Source organism: Octopus sinensis, linkage group LG5 (genome assembly GCF_006345805.1).
Source record: "Octopus sinensis linkage group LG5, ASM634580v1, whole genome shotgun sequence".
Classification (NCBI taxonomy): domain Eukaryota; kingdom Metazoa; phylum Mollusca; class Cephalopoda; order Octopoda; family Octopodidae; genus Octopus; species Octopus sinensis.
In genome coordinates, this window is record NC_043001.1 from 134338454 (window position 1) to 134354638 (window position 16185).

Sequence of the window (16185 nt, forward strand, 5' to 3'; positions counted from 1 at the left end):
TACATACATACACATATGTATATATACATACATACACATATGTATATATACATACATACATACACATATGTATATATACATACATACACATACGTATATATACATACATACACATACGTATATATATATATATATACACATACGTATATATATATATACATATATACACATACGTATATATATATATACATATATACACATACGTATATATATATACACACACACTCATATATATACATGCACATATATGTGTGTATATATATATATACATACACACACATACATATGTGTGTATATATATATATATACACACGTGTGTGTGTGTATATATATATATATATACACACACATACATATATATATATATACACATACATACATATATATATATATACACATACATACACACACACATACAATTTCTAACCCATGTTATGTTTTAGTGAACAGTTGCATTGTAAGGAAGAAATACCTTCAGAAGAATTGATCTTCTGCAGGGCAATAAATTTGGCAGGACAGTTTATATGAGGTAAGGAAGGCGAGTGAGGAGGGAATACATTATAATTTGACTAAAGTAAAAGCTAATTAAATTAAAGATTGTCAGTAATACCAATAACATACAAGACATTCTTCAGCCAAAAGGAACCAATCAACAAATTAAAACTAAACAAATATAATTTAATATTTCACCATCTTACAACACATCAAAATAAAATGAAGAGATTTGGGAGAAATGGGGGCCAGGAGGAAGTCAAAATTCCACTTTAGTGATCAGTTTGTGTCCAATAATTACAGAAGTACAAAGCAAATGATCACCTTTTGTTTGTTAATTAATGAACCACTACGTTTGCAAATTTGATTTTTTTTTTCTCTTTAAGACTGAATGTTTAATGGTATAGGGCTCTTAATTTTAGTACAGCATTCATTTTGGAGATCTTGTCAAACTAATATTGTAATATTATCTCAGTATTTTGGAACAAAGATCTAGTAACATTCTGGTCTGTCTAGTTACATAGGAAACTTATTGCATGCATGCACAAACATGTACACACCCTCTCACATAAAAACTATCACAGATACATAAAACTAGAGAGTTGGCCATTTGATAATGACTTTGAAATAGACCTGTGGAGATTATATTAACTCCATATTGCAGTTTATATCCATTAACATATTCTGGAATGTACACTGTGTGAATACAATGCCCATGGATAATAAACACCATGGATTTTGAAATAAAAAAATTGAAGAACTATTTCTGAGTTGAAGAATGGTTAATTAATCCAATTTGGAAACATACACCTTGATTCTACAGCTTTACTTACCATAAATTAAAACAAATTAATGAATGATTTTAGCAATAAGAAAAAGACATTTTGCCTAAATTGTTGGATTGAAAAAAAAAAGTAAAATAAATAAAATGGCCCACTGGAATGAGAGAAAGATATTAACTTTTGTTTTGTGAACAAAAAAAGTTTTTCTAGTTACTAGAATATTTTAGTAACCATTTTTGATACAACTGAGGTTAAATCTAAATTTTCTTAGCAGTCAAGAATAATTTGAAAAATCTGACAGGAATAGAGCATCAGAACCAAAAATCTTTATGAGAAGTTTTTGATTAAAAACTAATGAAATTCAATGATTCCTTTAAAACAAAGACCAGATGGTAGCAAACTGAGAAGAAAGGCACCAAAAAGAAAGACTACAGCTAAAGTTAAAACAGGGAAAAAAATAATTGCTGTCGTTATCTGAAAATATTGTACGAGAGAGTTTTCAGTGAAATAAAGAGAGAAATCTTCAACTTTGCTACACAAAGAAGAAGAAGCATTTAAAAGTGAGATAATTCTATTTTACAGATCTTTGATGTTGCAGTTATTAAGGAAGACCAGCTGAAGGATCAAATAATACAGACATCTCCTTTGGATAAAATAGAATTTCATGAATATATTAAAAACTAAAATAATGATATTGGATAAAGAGAAAGAAATTGAAAAATATATTTCACAAGTGACTAAAGTTGGTAGTAAAGGTTATTATTACTTAAATGTATAACTTCTACATAATCAGTGAATAAAAGAAAAACAAAAAACTACTCTGATCATTAGATTAAGAATATATAAGGTAAGAATTGAAAAGTCTCAGAGGCAGCTGAAATAAGTGGTACTAATGGGAAAATAATGGTGAAAAAACTCTTTAAAAATTACATTGCTTACTGACCAACATATATAGAGAGGCTGGAGAATCCGATTACTTTTTTAAACTAGAAATACTTTTTGGTTTCTTACAAGCAAATATTCTAACCCTTAGATGAAAAGGCGAAAAGAAAAAGAAAAATGAAGAAATAGAAACTGCTTTTTAAAAAATGAACGAAATACTTTGTGTTTATTGAAAAAATTAAGTTAAGGCTGCTAAAACTCCATTATTTGTGTCTTGTTGATTGCTGGGACAGCCACAACGAGAGGGCCCTGGTCATTCTTCTATCAATTGTTGCAGCTTTTACATTTCAATGCAGAATATGATGCGAAAGCATCCCTTCCCAGGTTTTTTTTTTCAGTTGCTAACTAGGCACGCTGAAGAAATATAATCTGATTTACACAGGTGTTATGTCAGGATTTGTCTTTGGTTACCATCCACAAGAGAGGTACTTATAACTATTACGAGAAAAAGATTTCCAGGCTTAAAAAAAAAAAAAAAAAAAAGAAAAGAAAAAAGGAAAAAAAATCCCTGCTCTGACAGTTTTCTCTTGTGGCCCCCAAATGGGGAGATTAGTCTCCTTTTAGCAAGAGTCATTTATATATAATCGGCTGAAGCAAACACAATGTTGGCTCAACATCATTTCACAGAAGAATAGCTTCAGAAGAAGCTAACTGTATGTACACGAGGATATATATATATATATATACACACACATATATATATATATATACACACATACACACACACACAATATATATATATATAGGTGTGTGTATTATGTATTTATTTTATAGAAAGTTTTCTACCAGTGACATGTAGTGGTTCAGTTTGTCATTATTCTACATTATGCGGCTTTTTTTTCGAGATGGTGAATCCATACCATCTGAAGGTGGACTTCTTTTGCGGGAATCAGAATGCCTAGATATTTCATCAAGAATAAATCTGTTCAAATCTTCCATGTTTCTGTTTAAGGTACCGCCAGTATGAGGTAGATATCCTACACTAATATTTGACATAGCACCATTTAAACCTGAAAAAGAAGCAAAAATAGCAATGATTAATGATGCAATGGAGAACCTAAGAAAACACATTAACGTTTAAACTAGCCCATCAACTGAAGCAAATTTAGAAATCAAATGCTTTAAAATTGAATCATCTCGAATTTGTATTAACTGGAAAACCAAAATTGACATAAGATTTAATTACTGCAAAGAAGCATATGCAATAAAAAAATAAAAAAAAATAAAAAAAAACTTCTACAGGAGACAAAATATAATCCTGTGGATTTGTTACAAATCCAACTAAGCTGAATATCATCAATATGAGCTGAAGTCAATAACTTACACTTCTTTGATTTTTGATTATGGTCAAAGATGTATTTTTTTGTTTTTGTTTATATGAGTACTGGTAGATACCAATTGTGTAGGAAAGAATAAGCTACAATAAGCTGAAGTCATTTAGAAATTATTATACAGCATAAGTTAGAGGTTTTCAATTAGTTGACACCTACAGTAATCCCTTGACTATCATGGATGTTATGTTCCATCCCCACGATAGATGAAAAGTAGAAAAAATACTGTACTGTATATATTTTTCGTATTTTTATAATTTGTATATATTTGTTATTATAAATGCAAAACAATATCACAAAGGAATTGACACAAGTTTAAACAATAAACCATGATAGATTTGGTGAGAGATTACTGTATTTCAATTATGATTTTAGTTTCAGTAGCTAATACACATTCCAAAAATTCTATCATCAATGACATTATAAAGTCAAAATATTGCTAGTAGGAGTAGAGCTGCTAATGTAGCTTACTCATTCAGAAAACTGATGAGCTGCTGAAAGTACAAATACTTTTATGCAATCTTGGGGCTAAATTCAGATGTCCAACATGCTAGCTATAGAAATATCTCACATGTTCAAATGGTGGATATCTCAGCTTTGGATACAAAAATTTTCTGCAATATGATATCAAGTGCTCTATGTGCAATCGTATTTCTCAAAAACTTTGTGTATGCTGCTTAAGTACCTAGAATGTTATACTAGTCAATGCATATAGCAAGTGTGGGTTAATACTGACACTATAACATCTACTACAAAACTAGGTATACCTCAATTCATACATTTTTATGGAGCAAAATCAAAGACTGATGGCAAAAGATCTCATAATTAGATCTCTGGGGCAGCTAAACTACAAATTACAGCTATTTAAATGAAAGAATAATTTCAAAAGAATCTTTGTTAAGAGAGAAGTACTCACCTTGCAAGGCCAATGCATCACTAAAAGCTTGCAATTCAGTATCTGTGTCTGGTTCTAAATCCCTTCCACCACAGTGAGATAACCTTTGAGAGGGCCTGTCTTTAGTCATCCAAGTACCACTTTTGCCAGTAGATGCTCCTCGGTTACGCAATGGTGGATTCTTGCCACAAAGAAAAGCAAGAAGCTCTTCTCTACGTATATGACGTCGTTTCTTTTTGGCCCAGGCAATAATATCTTTTGTTCTGTGTTGTTTACCACACTGCACACCAACATCAATACAGCCTCGTAATGTATCTATACTATCTGAAATACATAATTTATGAAACAATGGTAGTACATACTTGCTAGACTGTATTTATACTACAGGAGCTATTTCATTGAGTTAGTAAACAATACAAAAGGAAAAAAAACATCACTAATAAACTATTTAAAAGGTAAAAAATAGATATTTAGGAATTTCATTGGACAAAATTCTACATTTCAATATAAACTGATAGAAAATTATAAATTATTGCCAGAAGACACTAAAATGAAGAAATGCAAACCTTTCTTGTTGAAATTACAAAATATAGCTGTTTAAACTAGCAATGGGCTACAAAAGTAAAATATCATGCGAGATGTACAAGTTTTTTCTTGTTAGGTTATTCAAATAAGAACTTTAGTGACAGCAACTAAAAATGAAGAAAACCAGAATAAGACCATTAGCAGCAGCACTTAGTGGATTAATAAACACAAAGTAAATTATGGTCTACAGAATCAATTAAAAAAGCCTAATTATAGAATAGCTCTAAACAGAAACAACATCACTGAGTAGAAATTGAATTTGTTACGTAATCAATATATATTTTTGTGAATGGCTGAGGAGAGACACAGTGATGAGAATTCACAGAGAAAGTTGGAACGAGCAATTTTGATATTTCAAATCTTTAGACAACTGTATTTAGTAATGTTGGTGGACTATCCTTATTGCTTCAACAAATGAAGGTCCAGCATGATACAGCTGAAAAATATCAACCATCGCATTATGGCTGATTGTATGCAGGGTCAAAGCTAGAGATTTCCAGTATTTGTCCCAGCTGTCTCTTTCGCTATTGCCACTGGACTTAGGAAGAAAATGTGACAGCGTTGGTGTTTTGGTTTGCTGATTAATCTGCTCAATGAATATCATGATAGTGGGCATGGTTTGTGCAGAGCCAGTCCCACAAGCCCAGGATTTGTATGGAGCTACCTTCTCTTAAATGAGCACCTAAAGAGCTGCATCTACCCTAGGTTCATTGGGGTGAGTAACCTGCTTCTAAAGGCAATGTCATGACAAGCTAAGTAACCTGCAGTTGAAACCCAGACAGGTGCTACTACTCTAGTCAGAGTAGATTTGTGATCAAAAGTGGCTAAGAGGTAGTGCCACACTCCTCAAAACCCTAGATTTCTTGAACCAGGCTTCACTGGTAGATGCAGTAATGATAAAAACAGTAATGTTAGCTTCAACTGATTCCTATTATAGCAAAGACAATGTTGGTCTTCCCTATGGAAATTCCTTTTTTTTTTTAGATAGTAAATTGCATTCATGCAGTCAATTTTAATTAATGTGGTCTTTCTGAAACTCTAATGAAAATTATATTTTTTATAACACCAGATTTAAAAAATAAATGTCAACTGCAAATGTTTATTATTTGTAAAGAAAAAACCCCTTTAAAATGAATTCAATACTATCTTTGTTTTACAGCCATTTTCCCAGGATTGCATAGGTTGGATGAATCATGACAATTGTTGCAGTTCTTTATTATCTCTATTGTGCTTTATTATCTCTTTATTATCTCAACATCCTGAGATCAGGCTTTACAAAGTCTTCTCCGTCCACTTAGATCAACCAGCATCCCTTTACCCACCTGTCATTTTCCACACACAGCCTCGCCTGGCACCAGTGCAGGTGGCACGTAAAAAGCACCCACTACACTCACGGAGTGGTTGGCGTTAAGAAGGGCATCCAGCTGTAGAAACATTGCCAGATAAGACCGGAGCCTGGTACAGCCTTCTGGCTTCCCAGATCCCCGGTCAAACCGTCCAACCCGTGCTAGCATGGAGAACGGACGTTAAACAATGATGATGATCACATCTGTATCAGTGCAGTTTTCTACTCTACTTTGTATCCAGTTATTCTATTACTTTATTTGTCCCCTGATGTTCCATACACTAATATTATATACCCATTAGTAGAGTATGCTCACCTCCTTTAATTTTTTGAATTCTCTACATATATTCATCTTTTAGGACATATTTACATAATTTTAACATCCAAATTCCCATGTTCCCGTCGCTTATCCTCACCTGTTTTACCTCATAGTCAGAATCTTTCCACACAACATTGGAAATGAAGAACACAGCTTACTTGGTGGTGACACTCATTTACAGCATACAATGTCAAGGCAATAAAACAGTTGCGCGTGCACACACACACAAACAGGTTTTTAAGTACCAAATCTACTCACAAGACTTTGGTCAGCTCAAAGCTATAGAAGACGCTTGCCCAAGGTTCCATGCAGTGGGACTGAACCCAGAACCATGTGATTGGGAAGCAAATTTCTTACCACAGTCATGCCTGTGCCTATTTCAGATATCAAAGAAAATTAAGTCTCTTGGTGAAATCATTCACCTGGGTAGTATTTTAGTATCTGCCAAAATTTTCTGGAAACCAGTCAAGATAAGATTATTCAAAGAACATTTTCTTTCCACACTCTTCCAACATCCAAGTTGATAAAAGCTGTCAATTCTCTATTTGGTATTTCAACTTAAGAACTTTTAAACACCAAAAAGTTTCAAACAAGTTGAGGTTCATAACTCAACTCTAAAATTACTGTTCTTAAAATCTTTCATCTACACCAGAGAGCTTTTTATAGCTGGAGAAGGTTACAGATTTTTCATTTTACAAAATATGAAAGAACCAATTTGCAGCAAATAAGCCTCTAAAAATATGTGTACAGTCATGTTAGTTAGTTAGTTAGTTAATTTGGCTCAAAAGCAAATAGCAAGGCCATGTAGGAGGACATGGAGTTAAGTACAGGGTGGTGTTCATGTAAAGAGTTCAGGCCACTTGAGGTCCAGGGAGGCTTTGAACAAAGCGGTCGTCGGCATCTTCACCATCTCGTCTGGCAGCTTGTTCCACGGATCCGCAACCCGGACGGAGAAAGCTCCTCTCCTTCGATTGAGATGAAATCGTCGCAGGTAGAGCTTTTCAGAATGACCCCGCAGCCGACGCTCTGGAGCAGGAGTGAAGAACAGCTCTTTCGAGAGGTTACACTTTCCGCTTATGATGTTGTGAGCGAGAATGAGATCACCACAGCGGCGGCGTTTTTCTAGAGAATAAAGGTCGAGCGTCCTCAGCCTTTCTTCATAAGACAAATTTTTGAGACCATGAACCATGCGGGTAGCCAGCTTCCTCATGTATATATTTAGTTCAGTTCAGTATTATACATTGTGATAAGTAAATGTGAATATATAAGATTGAACTGTGTTCCAACAGAAGAAACATTTTCTCACACTGGTAAAGTTTTAATAACATTATTTGTCTGGTTAAAAATTAATGGCCATTGGATGTAAAAGTAGTTTTATGCTATTTGTGGGTTGTCTGCAATTCTACTTTATTTCCATCACCACCACACTCATTGTTTTGTCTGCTTTCCTTGCAAGTAATGGTTTGACAGGTTGCTACAATCCAGTTCAGCTCCTAAGAAACAAACATTTCCCTAACATTGGTCTTTATTCTTTGGAGAAGTAACTCTCTATGAAGTTCTCAATTGATAAAACTTAAAATAGGACAGTGAAAACGTGTCTACATTACTTTATCAATCAATCCTTTTTTTGTCATCTTTTTAACAAACTGAACACAGTTTTCATAAAATCAGTATTTCTGAAAATAATTTGGTTTGAATCAATTTCAGAGAAAGTTACATATGCCATCAATAACAAAAGAAATTTAGTTTTAATTACAAGGTCATTCAAACTAGATATAACCAACATGTATTCAGTTATTTATTCAGAAAAATATTGTCAGAATTTTGTGTCATTCTTTATATATACAAAAACCTTGTATAGTAATGAAAAATTATAATTACCAAATGACTATAAATATCCAATTGCTGTAACTAATGTCAAGTGATACAGTTTTAGCTTACAACATTTAAAATACATTTTATAAGGATTTCTCTTTGGAATAATACTGAAAATCCAGACATTCATATAAATCAACTTATAGATAGATGACTTTCCTAAAGTTAACATCTAAATGATTTTTACATCTATTTAAGTTATTAATATAGTATCATAATTGTAGTGTTTGAATTCATAATGCTTAGATTAACTATGCTCACTATCTACTTGTTAAACAGCACTGGAGCAGTTATTCACATTAATTTTAAATATGGCATAAAACAAATCAAACACTTTTAATTCTGTAATATAATTAGCATTTTTACATAAGACAAAATTGTTTTTTTTTCTTCAAAAATCATTAAAGTAATGAAATAACCGAAAAAATTGTAAAAAGAAACAAAAAAACAATTCTTCAAAATTTCATTTCTGTAATTAATGTGATGTTTTATTCATCGTTGTTTCCTAATTTGAAAATTTTTTTATTGAAGAAAGCAATAATATTTAATATTAACTTTGCATAAATTTAAGATCTGCTAAACTAACCTCACCACTACTGAAAAATATTCAGTTAATTTTAAGATTAAATCCAACCAATGAAACACGAAACATACCTTTGTACATATCAGTAACTGCTGTAGCTGCATTTCGAAATGGACCCCATAAAGAACGGCCTTGGTGTCGATCTGACAAAAAAAAAAAATAAATAAAATAAACATAAGCTGTCAAATATAACTTTAAATTAAAAAAAAGGATACAGATTAAAAAATAATAAAGCTAAATTTAATGAATTAGCTCAAGTGGTATCTCGGACTTTCATATGTCATGCTCACTCACCAGTAAATTTCACATCTTTCTTTAGTACCTCCATATACTTTCCTTTCAATGTCCATATTTTAACTTCTATAGCACCAGCGAGCTGACAGAGTGCCCACCAGCCAGCCTCATTCTTCTGATTGCTATTTTCTCATCCCACTCTGGTAACCCCCTATACAATATTCTAGTTGCTGATAAGCAGCATTTCAAGTGTAGCCTCCATCCAGTGACTTCTGCATTCACAACCACACAGTAGAACAGATTGTACAGTCACATAGAAGCTGAGCTTGCTATGCTAGGGGACTTTGGAATTCTATACACTACCATGCTGTCCAGAGCCTCCTGTGCAAGCACCTTCTATGCTCTTACAAGTTGATCGATCTACAAGCTTGGGTATTTGAAGACTGACTTTGCTCAGCGCAGTCTCTCCTGTTACCATCAGATGGAGATGGTCTAGGAGGGATATTATTGATGATGATCCTATTTACATGGAATGTAGCCAAAGACATACCTTGGCACAATCAATGCTCTCAAAGTAACACATCATCTCCAAAGTAAGTATGTTTATAAATCTAAGAAAAAGACATTCAAAAAGCAGTTGAGCCTAGTTTTGTATTGTGTGAACATATAACTAGTTATTGTTGAGGCGGTAATATTAACTATGAGTTATCTGAGACTGATACCAACTTAAGATAACTAAGTTTTAACCTTTCATTTTAACCCTTTAGCATTTAAACTTCTCAGTCAAGTGTAATGCTTATTCACTCATATTGTTTTGAATTAATCATGCATTATTTTGTAGTGATTGTTTATTTTTAGAATGACATTGTAAGGTAGATGCAAGAGGTTGAATCTGGTCAGCTTAAATGCTAAATGGTTAATTAACCCTTCCATGAAAAATTATACAAATTTCCATACAAAAAACATCTTATAAGTCTTCCTTTTAAAATTTAAATATGAACTTTAACCCTTTAGCATTTAAACCGGCCATATCCGGCCAAAAGTATTCTGCCTGTTTTATGTTCAAACTGGCCACGTCTGGCCTCTCACACCAGCCCTACAATGTCGTTTTAAAAATTACGGCTACCACATCAAAATCTCATAGCTACAAGATAATGCATGATTAGTTCAAAACAAAGTGGATGAAAAAGCATTAATTTTGGTAGAATAATACAAACACTAAAGGGTTAAATCTTACAAAGACACACTGATGAGACTATATGTGGAAAATAATAAACTTTAATCTCATGAAGAAACCTGTATCAATGAGAGACAATACAGCAATTAAGTAAGGGAAATACTGCTTTATGAATCGGTAGACTCATATACAACATAGCAATGAGAACACAGACAAAAACTTCAATGTCTTGCAAACAACTTGCACATGCAAGCGCTACCAGTCAATAACTCTGCATACCGGAAGCCAGCAAGTGTACAGGGTCACCAAGAGAGAATGCGTGCCGTTTCAGGGCCTAACTCTCGACAACATCAATACGCACCGGCCCCCACTCACTGATAGGAGGCCCTGCTTGCTAGATCAACTGGTTATTAAATATAGCTCGATATCTCTCTAGCCATCGCTCATCGTCTCTTTTTAACCAAATCCAGTGGCTAGCCTTCTCCACTGTGGTTTGGATATCAGTCATGGTGGTATTTACCTTACGATGAGTTAGGCCTAATGATAACAGTTGTCTCACACTCTACATCTGACTTCGATTGGAAAATGCTCCGCTTTCCAGCCTGCATCTTCACATTCCTCGAGGAGGTTTACATAACGGTCAATCTTTCAAGCCCGAGCAGCGTCCATATTATCTTCATGAGGAAATTGAACATGTTATAATAATTCTTTTATACTATTTATATATATATATATATATATATTATATATATATATATAAAAAAGGAAATGAAGAAAATGCTGACAAAATAATTGAAGTAATTTAATTAGGTGAAAGTTCTTTTTACCGGTTGCGCATTTGTTATGCTTATCAAAATATAAAAGGGAGATTAGAGTTCCTTCCTGATAGATTTTTTCCTCTTATCTGATAAGAGAAAAAAAGATAAGAGGAAAAAATCTATCAGGAAGGAACTCTAATCTCTCTTTTATATTTTGATAAGCATAACAAATGCGCAACCGGTAAAAAGAACTTTCACCTAATTAAATTACTTAAATTACTTCAATTATTTTGTCAGCATTTTCTTCATTTCCTTTTTTATATATCACAACTCGTGTTAGACATCTCCTTTTTTAAATATATATATATATGTTATTTGTCTTGTGCTCTGTTTTTTCGTTGTTAAAAAAATCCGTTTCCATGTTTTTATGTATTCGTTTCTCGTTGAGTTCTACGTCTATTTGTGGTGTCCTGTACTCATATATATATATGCGCCGCTTCGACTGGCTTCCGTGTCGGTGGCACGTAAAAAGCACCATCCGAATCGTGGCTGATGCCAGTGCCGCCTCAACTGGCTTCCGTGCAGGTGGCACGTAAAATGCACCAATCCGACCGTGGCCGATGCCAGCCTCGCCTGGCACCAGTGCAGGTGGCACGTAAAAAGCATCCACTACACTCTCGGAGTGGTTGGCGTTAGGAAGGGCATCCAGCTGTAGAAACTTTGCCAGATAAGACCGGAGCCTGGTACAGCCTTCTGGCTTTCCAGATCCCTGGTCGAACCGTCCAACCCATGCTAGCATGGAGAACGGACGTTAAACGATGATGAAGCATGTATATATACATGTAGATGTAGGTACGTACATATATGTATGTATGTATGCATATATTTTATCTATTAAATATATATATATATATATCGCTCATGCCGGTGGCACGTAAAAAGCACCATCCGTTTGTGTCCGTTGCCAGCCTCGCCTGGCCCCCGTGCCCGTGGCACATAAAAAGCACCATCCGTTCCTGGCCGTTTGCCAGCTCTGTCTGGCACCTGTGCGGGTGGCACATAAAAAGCACCCACTACACTCACGGAGTGGTTGGCATTAGGAAGGGCATCCAGCCGTAGAAACACTGCCAGATTTTGACTGGGCCTGATGAAGCCTTCTGGCTTCACAGACCCCAGTAGAACCGTCCAACCCATGCTAGCATGGAAAACGGACGCTAAACGATGATGATGATGATATATATATATTGCGTTGAGAAATAATTCATGAGTGCCTTTTTCAAATTTAAAAATGCATGCAGAAATAAAACACATTGGCAAAATGTCTTGTTATTTAAAAGATAATTTTCTGCTCTACAAGATAGTATTTTGATTTTTTAATTTTCTTGATTTTTGTGTATTTTAAGATCATTAAAATGGAATGTCAAGTGGACAAAACTGAGCATTTGTGATAACTTCCTCACCCCTCTTTTAATCGAGGTGTTAAGGCCAGCAAAGATGTTCATGAAATTTGTGTATGGAGGAGTAATGTCTCAATGTACCGTCCACCGTTGGTTTTCGAGCTTCGAAAATGGGAATTTTAACATCAAGTACAGATCACACACCAGTCAACCAACTGAGTCCAATGAAGAGGGTTGAATTAACTTCTTCACGAAAATCCATGTCAAACGAATGACCAGAGAATTGGCGGAGCAGATGGATTGTGACAAAAAACCAAAAAAGAAAAAAAAAAAAAAAACTCAATGGACAAGGTTCAGAAACTTGGTGCTTGGGTGCCACATGCTTCGAGCGAAAACAAAAATCAATGCTCCACAATCACCACCGGTTTGCTCATTCGACATAGCTCAACACATGGTCACAAATAACATTTTCTTTACTACATTGTCACTATGGAGCAGCAAAAAGAATGACTCGGCCCCGACAAAGAAGCAACTCCACAAGCAAAACAAGACCTTCATCCTTGAAAGACCACGTTGTGTGTATGGTGGAACTGGGAAGGCATAATTCATTATGAACTGCTTGAGCACAACCAAACAATGCAGAGCTCTACATTCAACAACCGCACCAACTCAATGCAGCAATTCAGCAAAAAGACAGAATAAGCAAAATGGCATTCTTCTGCAACACAACAACACCCATCCTCACATTGCCAATATGACCAAAGCCATGATTCAAGAACTCAAATGGGAAGTGCTGCCTCATCATCCATACTCTCCAGACTTGGCACTGTCAGATTTTCATCTCTTTCAACTGCTTTGAGCAGTGTATCATTCCATAATGACATAGTATTGAGGGCTTGGTTGGATGAAATTTTTGAGTCAAGACCAGAAGATTTCTATTGCCAAGGCATCAAAAAACTTATTGAACAATGGAAGTCTTAAACAACAACAGAGAGGACATTATTAATTTGTTGGGGTTTTTTTTTTGTTTAAAATAAAATTGAAAAAAAAAAAACCCTCATAAATTATTCCTCAACCCAATATATTACAAAAATATTACTAATTTAAATTTTAATTAAATGAGGCTCAGATCTTGAACAAAATTTCTTTTTTAAACTTTGTAAATGTCTACTATATTTTCAATAAAGCCTTTATTATCACAGGTCTGCCACAACCCTATCAATAGTAACTGCTCTTATTCTTTAATTGACTGAAATATTGTAAACACTTAGATCAGTACGATTCTAAACTATTTCATAATCTTAAAGTGTGCTGGTTGAGTGTTTTAACCCTAGTATTCAGGTTACTCTATCAAATGTGATTATTTTTAGAATGACATAGGATGACATTCTGGATCTGGCCGGTTTGAACATAACAGGTAAAATATTTTGGATCCGATGTGGCCAGTTTAAATGCTAAAGGGTTAAAAACTTCTGTATGGTAGCTATTTTGAAAGCAAGTCACAAATAATTAGTTGTTATTTAGAAAGGTATCCAACTCTAAAAGCCTTTATGCTAATGTTTATAGAATCATCAACCCCACCCCATCTATCATTAATGAAAATTATTGCCATAAATGATTCATCATCATTTAATGCCTGCCACCCATGCTGGCATGGGTGGGACAGTTCGACAGGAGCCAGCCAGGTAGAAGCCCTGACTTCTGTAACTGCTTTGGCAGGATTTTTACAGATGCCCTTCCTAACACTAACCACAGGAGAGGTCAGTTTTGGCAAGGTTTTTACAACTGGATGCCCTTCCAAACACTCAGAGTGGTTGGCATTAGGAAGGGCATCCAGCCACAGAAAACCATGCCAAATCAGACTGGAGCCTAGTGCAGCCCAGTCAAACCGTTCAACCCATGCTAGCATAGACAACGGACATTAAATGATAATGTGGCCCAAAAACAAATTAGTACACACAAGTGCAATACACTCCCCACCACCAATTTTTTATAATGGAATTCCCCTCTTTCTTCTTCCATTAAAACAACCAGTTGCTTAGAACTGTTTTCTGACAATGTGGGGTCAGGAAATTTTCATACAGCTGGAGGCTCTAATCGAAACAGGGGACCCGAAATGATAAGGTTGAGAAAAGCTGTTATAGATTATGCCTAACCAAAAACGATCACAACCACATCACCCAAACAGACCAGGTGAAACCGGGTTTAGCTGCTAGTATTTCATAAGCATGTATTAAAAATATTGATACCAGTTGTGTGATGTTTACAATAATGACCACCACATGTTGACTAATAACTAAATACAGCAACATTTTGCTATGAAGTTATATAACTGATATTGGTAGAAATGGAACTTATGCTTCTGTTTAAAATATAATTGGATTTTGTATTATGAACTATATTTGGATTACCAGATAATGAATTTTATACAAAAGTATTATGGATTGCTACAGAGGAATTAACAAGAAGACATATGAATTTCAAGATTATCATACTAAAGTATACACAAATTTCACATTTCTAAACTATATTTGGAATACAAGATAATATAACAGATTTTACATATGGATATTATGAATTATTACAGAAGAATAACCAATGAAGTATATATGGATTTAAAGACTCTCATCAAAAGCAGTAATTTTTAATTTTTCTTTCAAACAAACACCATTTTATAGTTTTACTTCAAATTAAAAAAAAGAAACTACCATTCGATATGTTACACAGAATTCAAATTTTATATCTCTGAAGAGCAGAAGCGTTGTCTATAAATGCTTATCAATATAGGGACAACTCTTCTATGAAACGATCGTAAGATGCTTTAAATAATTAATTCAAAACTTTTAAACTGTCATACACATTATATATTTATACTTATACATATCTACATATATTTTTATACATATTTCTATTTCTATTTATTTATTTATATATTTTTAATACAACAATTATTTTTCACACGTGTATATCTTTCTGAGGAGTTTTGATATTGATTTCCTAATATTAATAATAATATATTATTAAAAAATATATATGTATATAATTGCTTGTATTAAATAGTATTAATACTTTGATACAATTAAGCACTCAATATAAATTCAGTATATAATATTCTCATTGAATATATTTAACTAAAGATTTATGCTTCTGTTTAGACAGAAATACACATAAAAGTGTGTCTAACGTTTTACTATAAATAGTTAATGTGTACACTATTATCAATGTCAATTTTGTGAGACTTATGTCTCACAAAATTATATTTTTAGGAAACAAGTGGGAATTTAAGTGTTTCAATTACAGCTGATTTTAACAGTGTGGCAATAATTAAACAACAATGTAAAGTAACATTAAGCACATATTAACAAATTGATCGTTTCCAGATTCAGTCAGATTTTATATTTGCCAAATTCAATTAAAACTTAGAAAATATATTTTCAATGTACATAGGCGCAGGAGTGGCTGTGTGGTAA

General features: G+C 33.8%; 1 protein-coding gene across 2 annotated transcripts in view; it reads right to left on the reverse strand.

Annotated features, from left to right (window-relative positions):
• Positions 1-870: 870 nt before the first annotated feature.
• The window catches only part of LOC115211665 (UPF0472 protein C16orf72 homolog), a 40278-nt gene continuing 24963 nt past the window's right edge, over positions 871-16185 (reverse strand). For both annotated transcript variants that reach the window (XM_036503097.1, XM_029780299.2), the window contains 3 exons: positions 9221-9292; positions 4464-4766; positions 871-3226 (listed from right to left, as the gene is read on the reverse strand). In XM_036503097.1, the coding sequence (XP_036358990.1) occupies positions 3036-3226; positions 4464-4766; positions 9221-9292 (566 nt within the window). In that variant the 3' untranslated portion in view covers positions 871-3035. The remainder of the gene's footprint in view (positions 3227-4463; positions 4767-9220; positions 9293-16185) is intronic.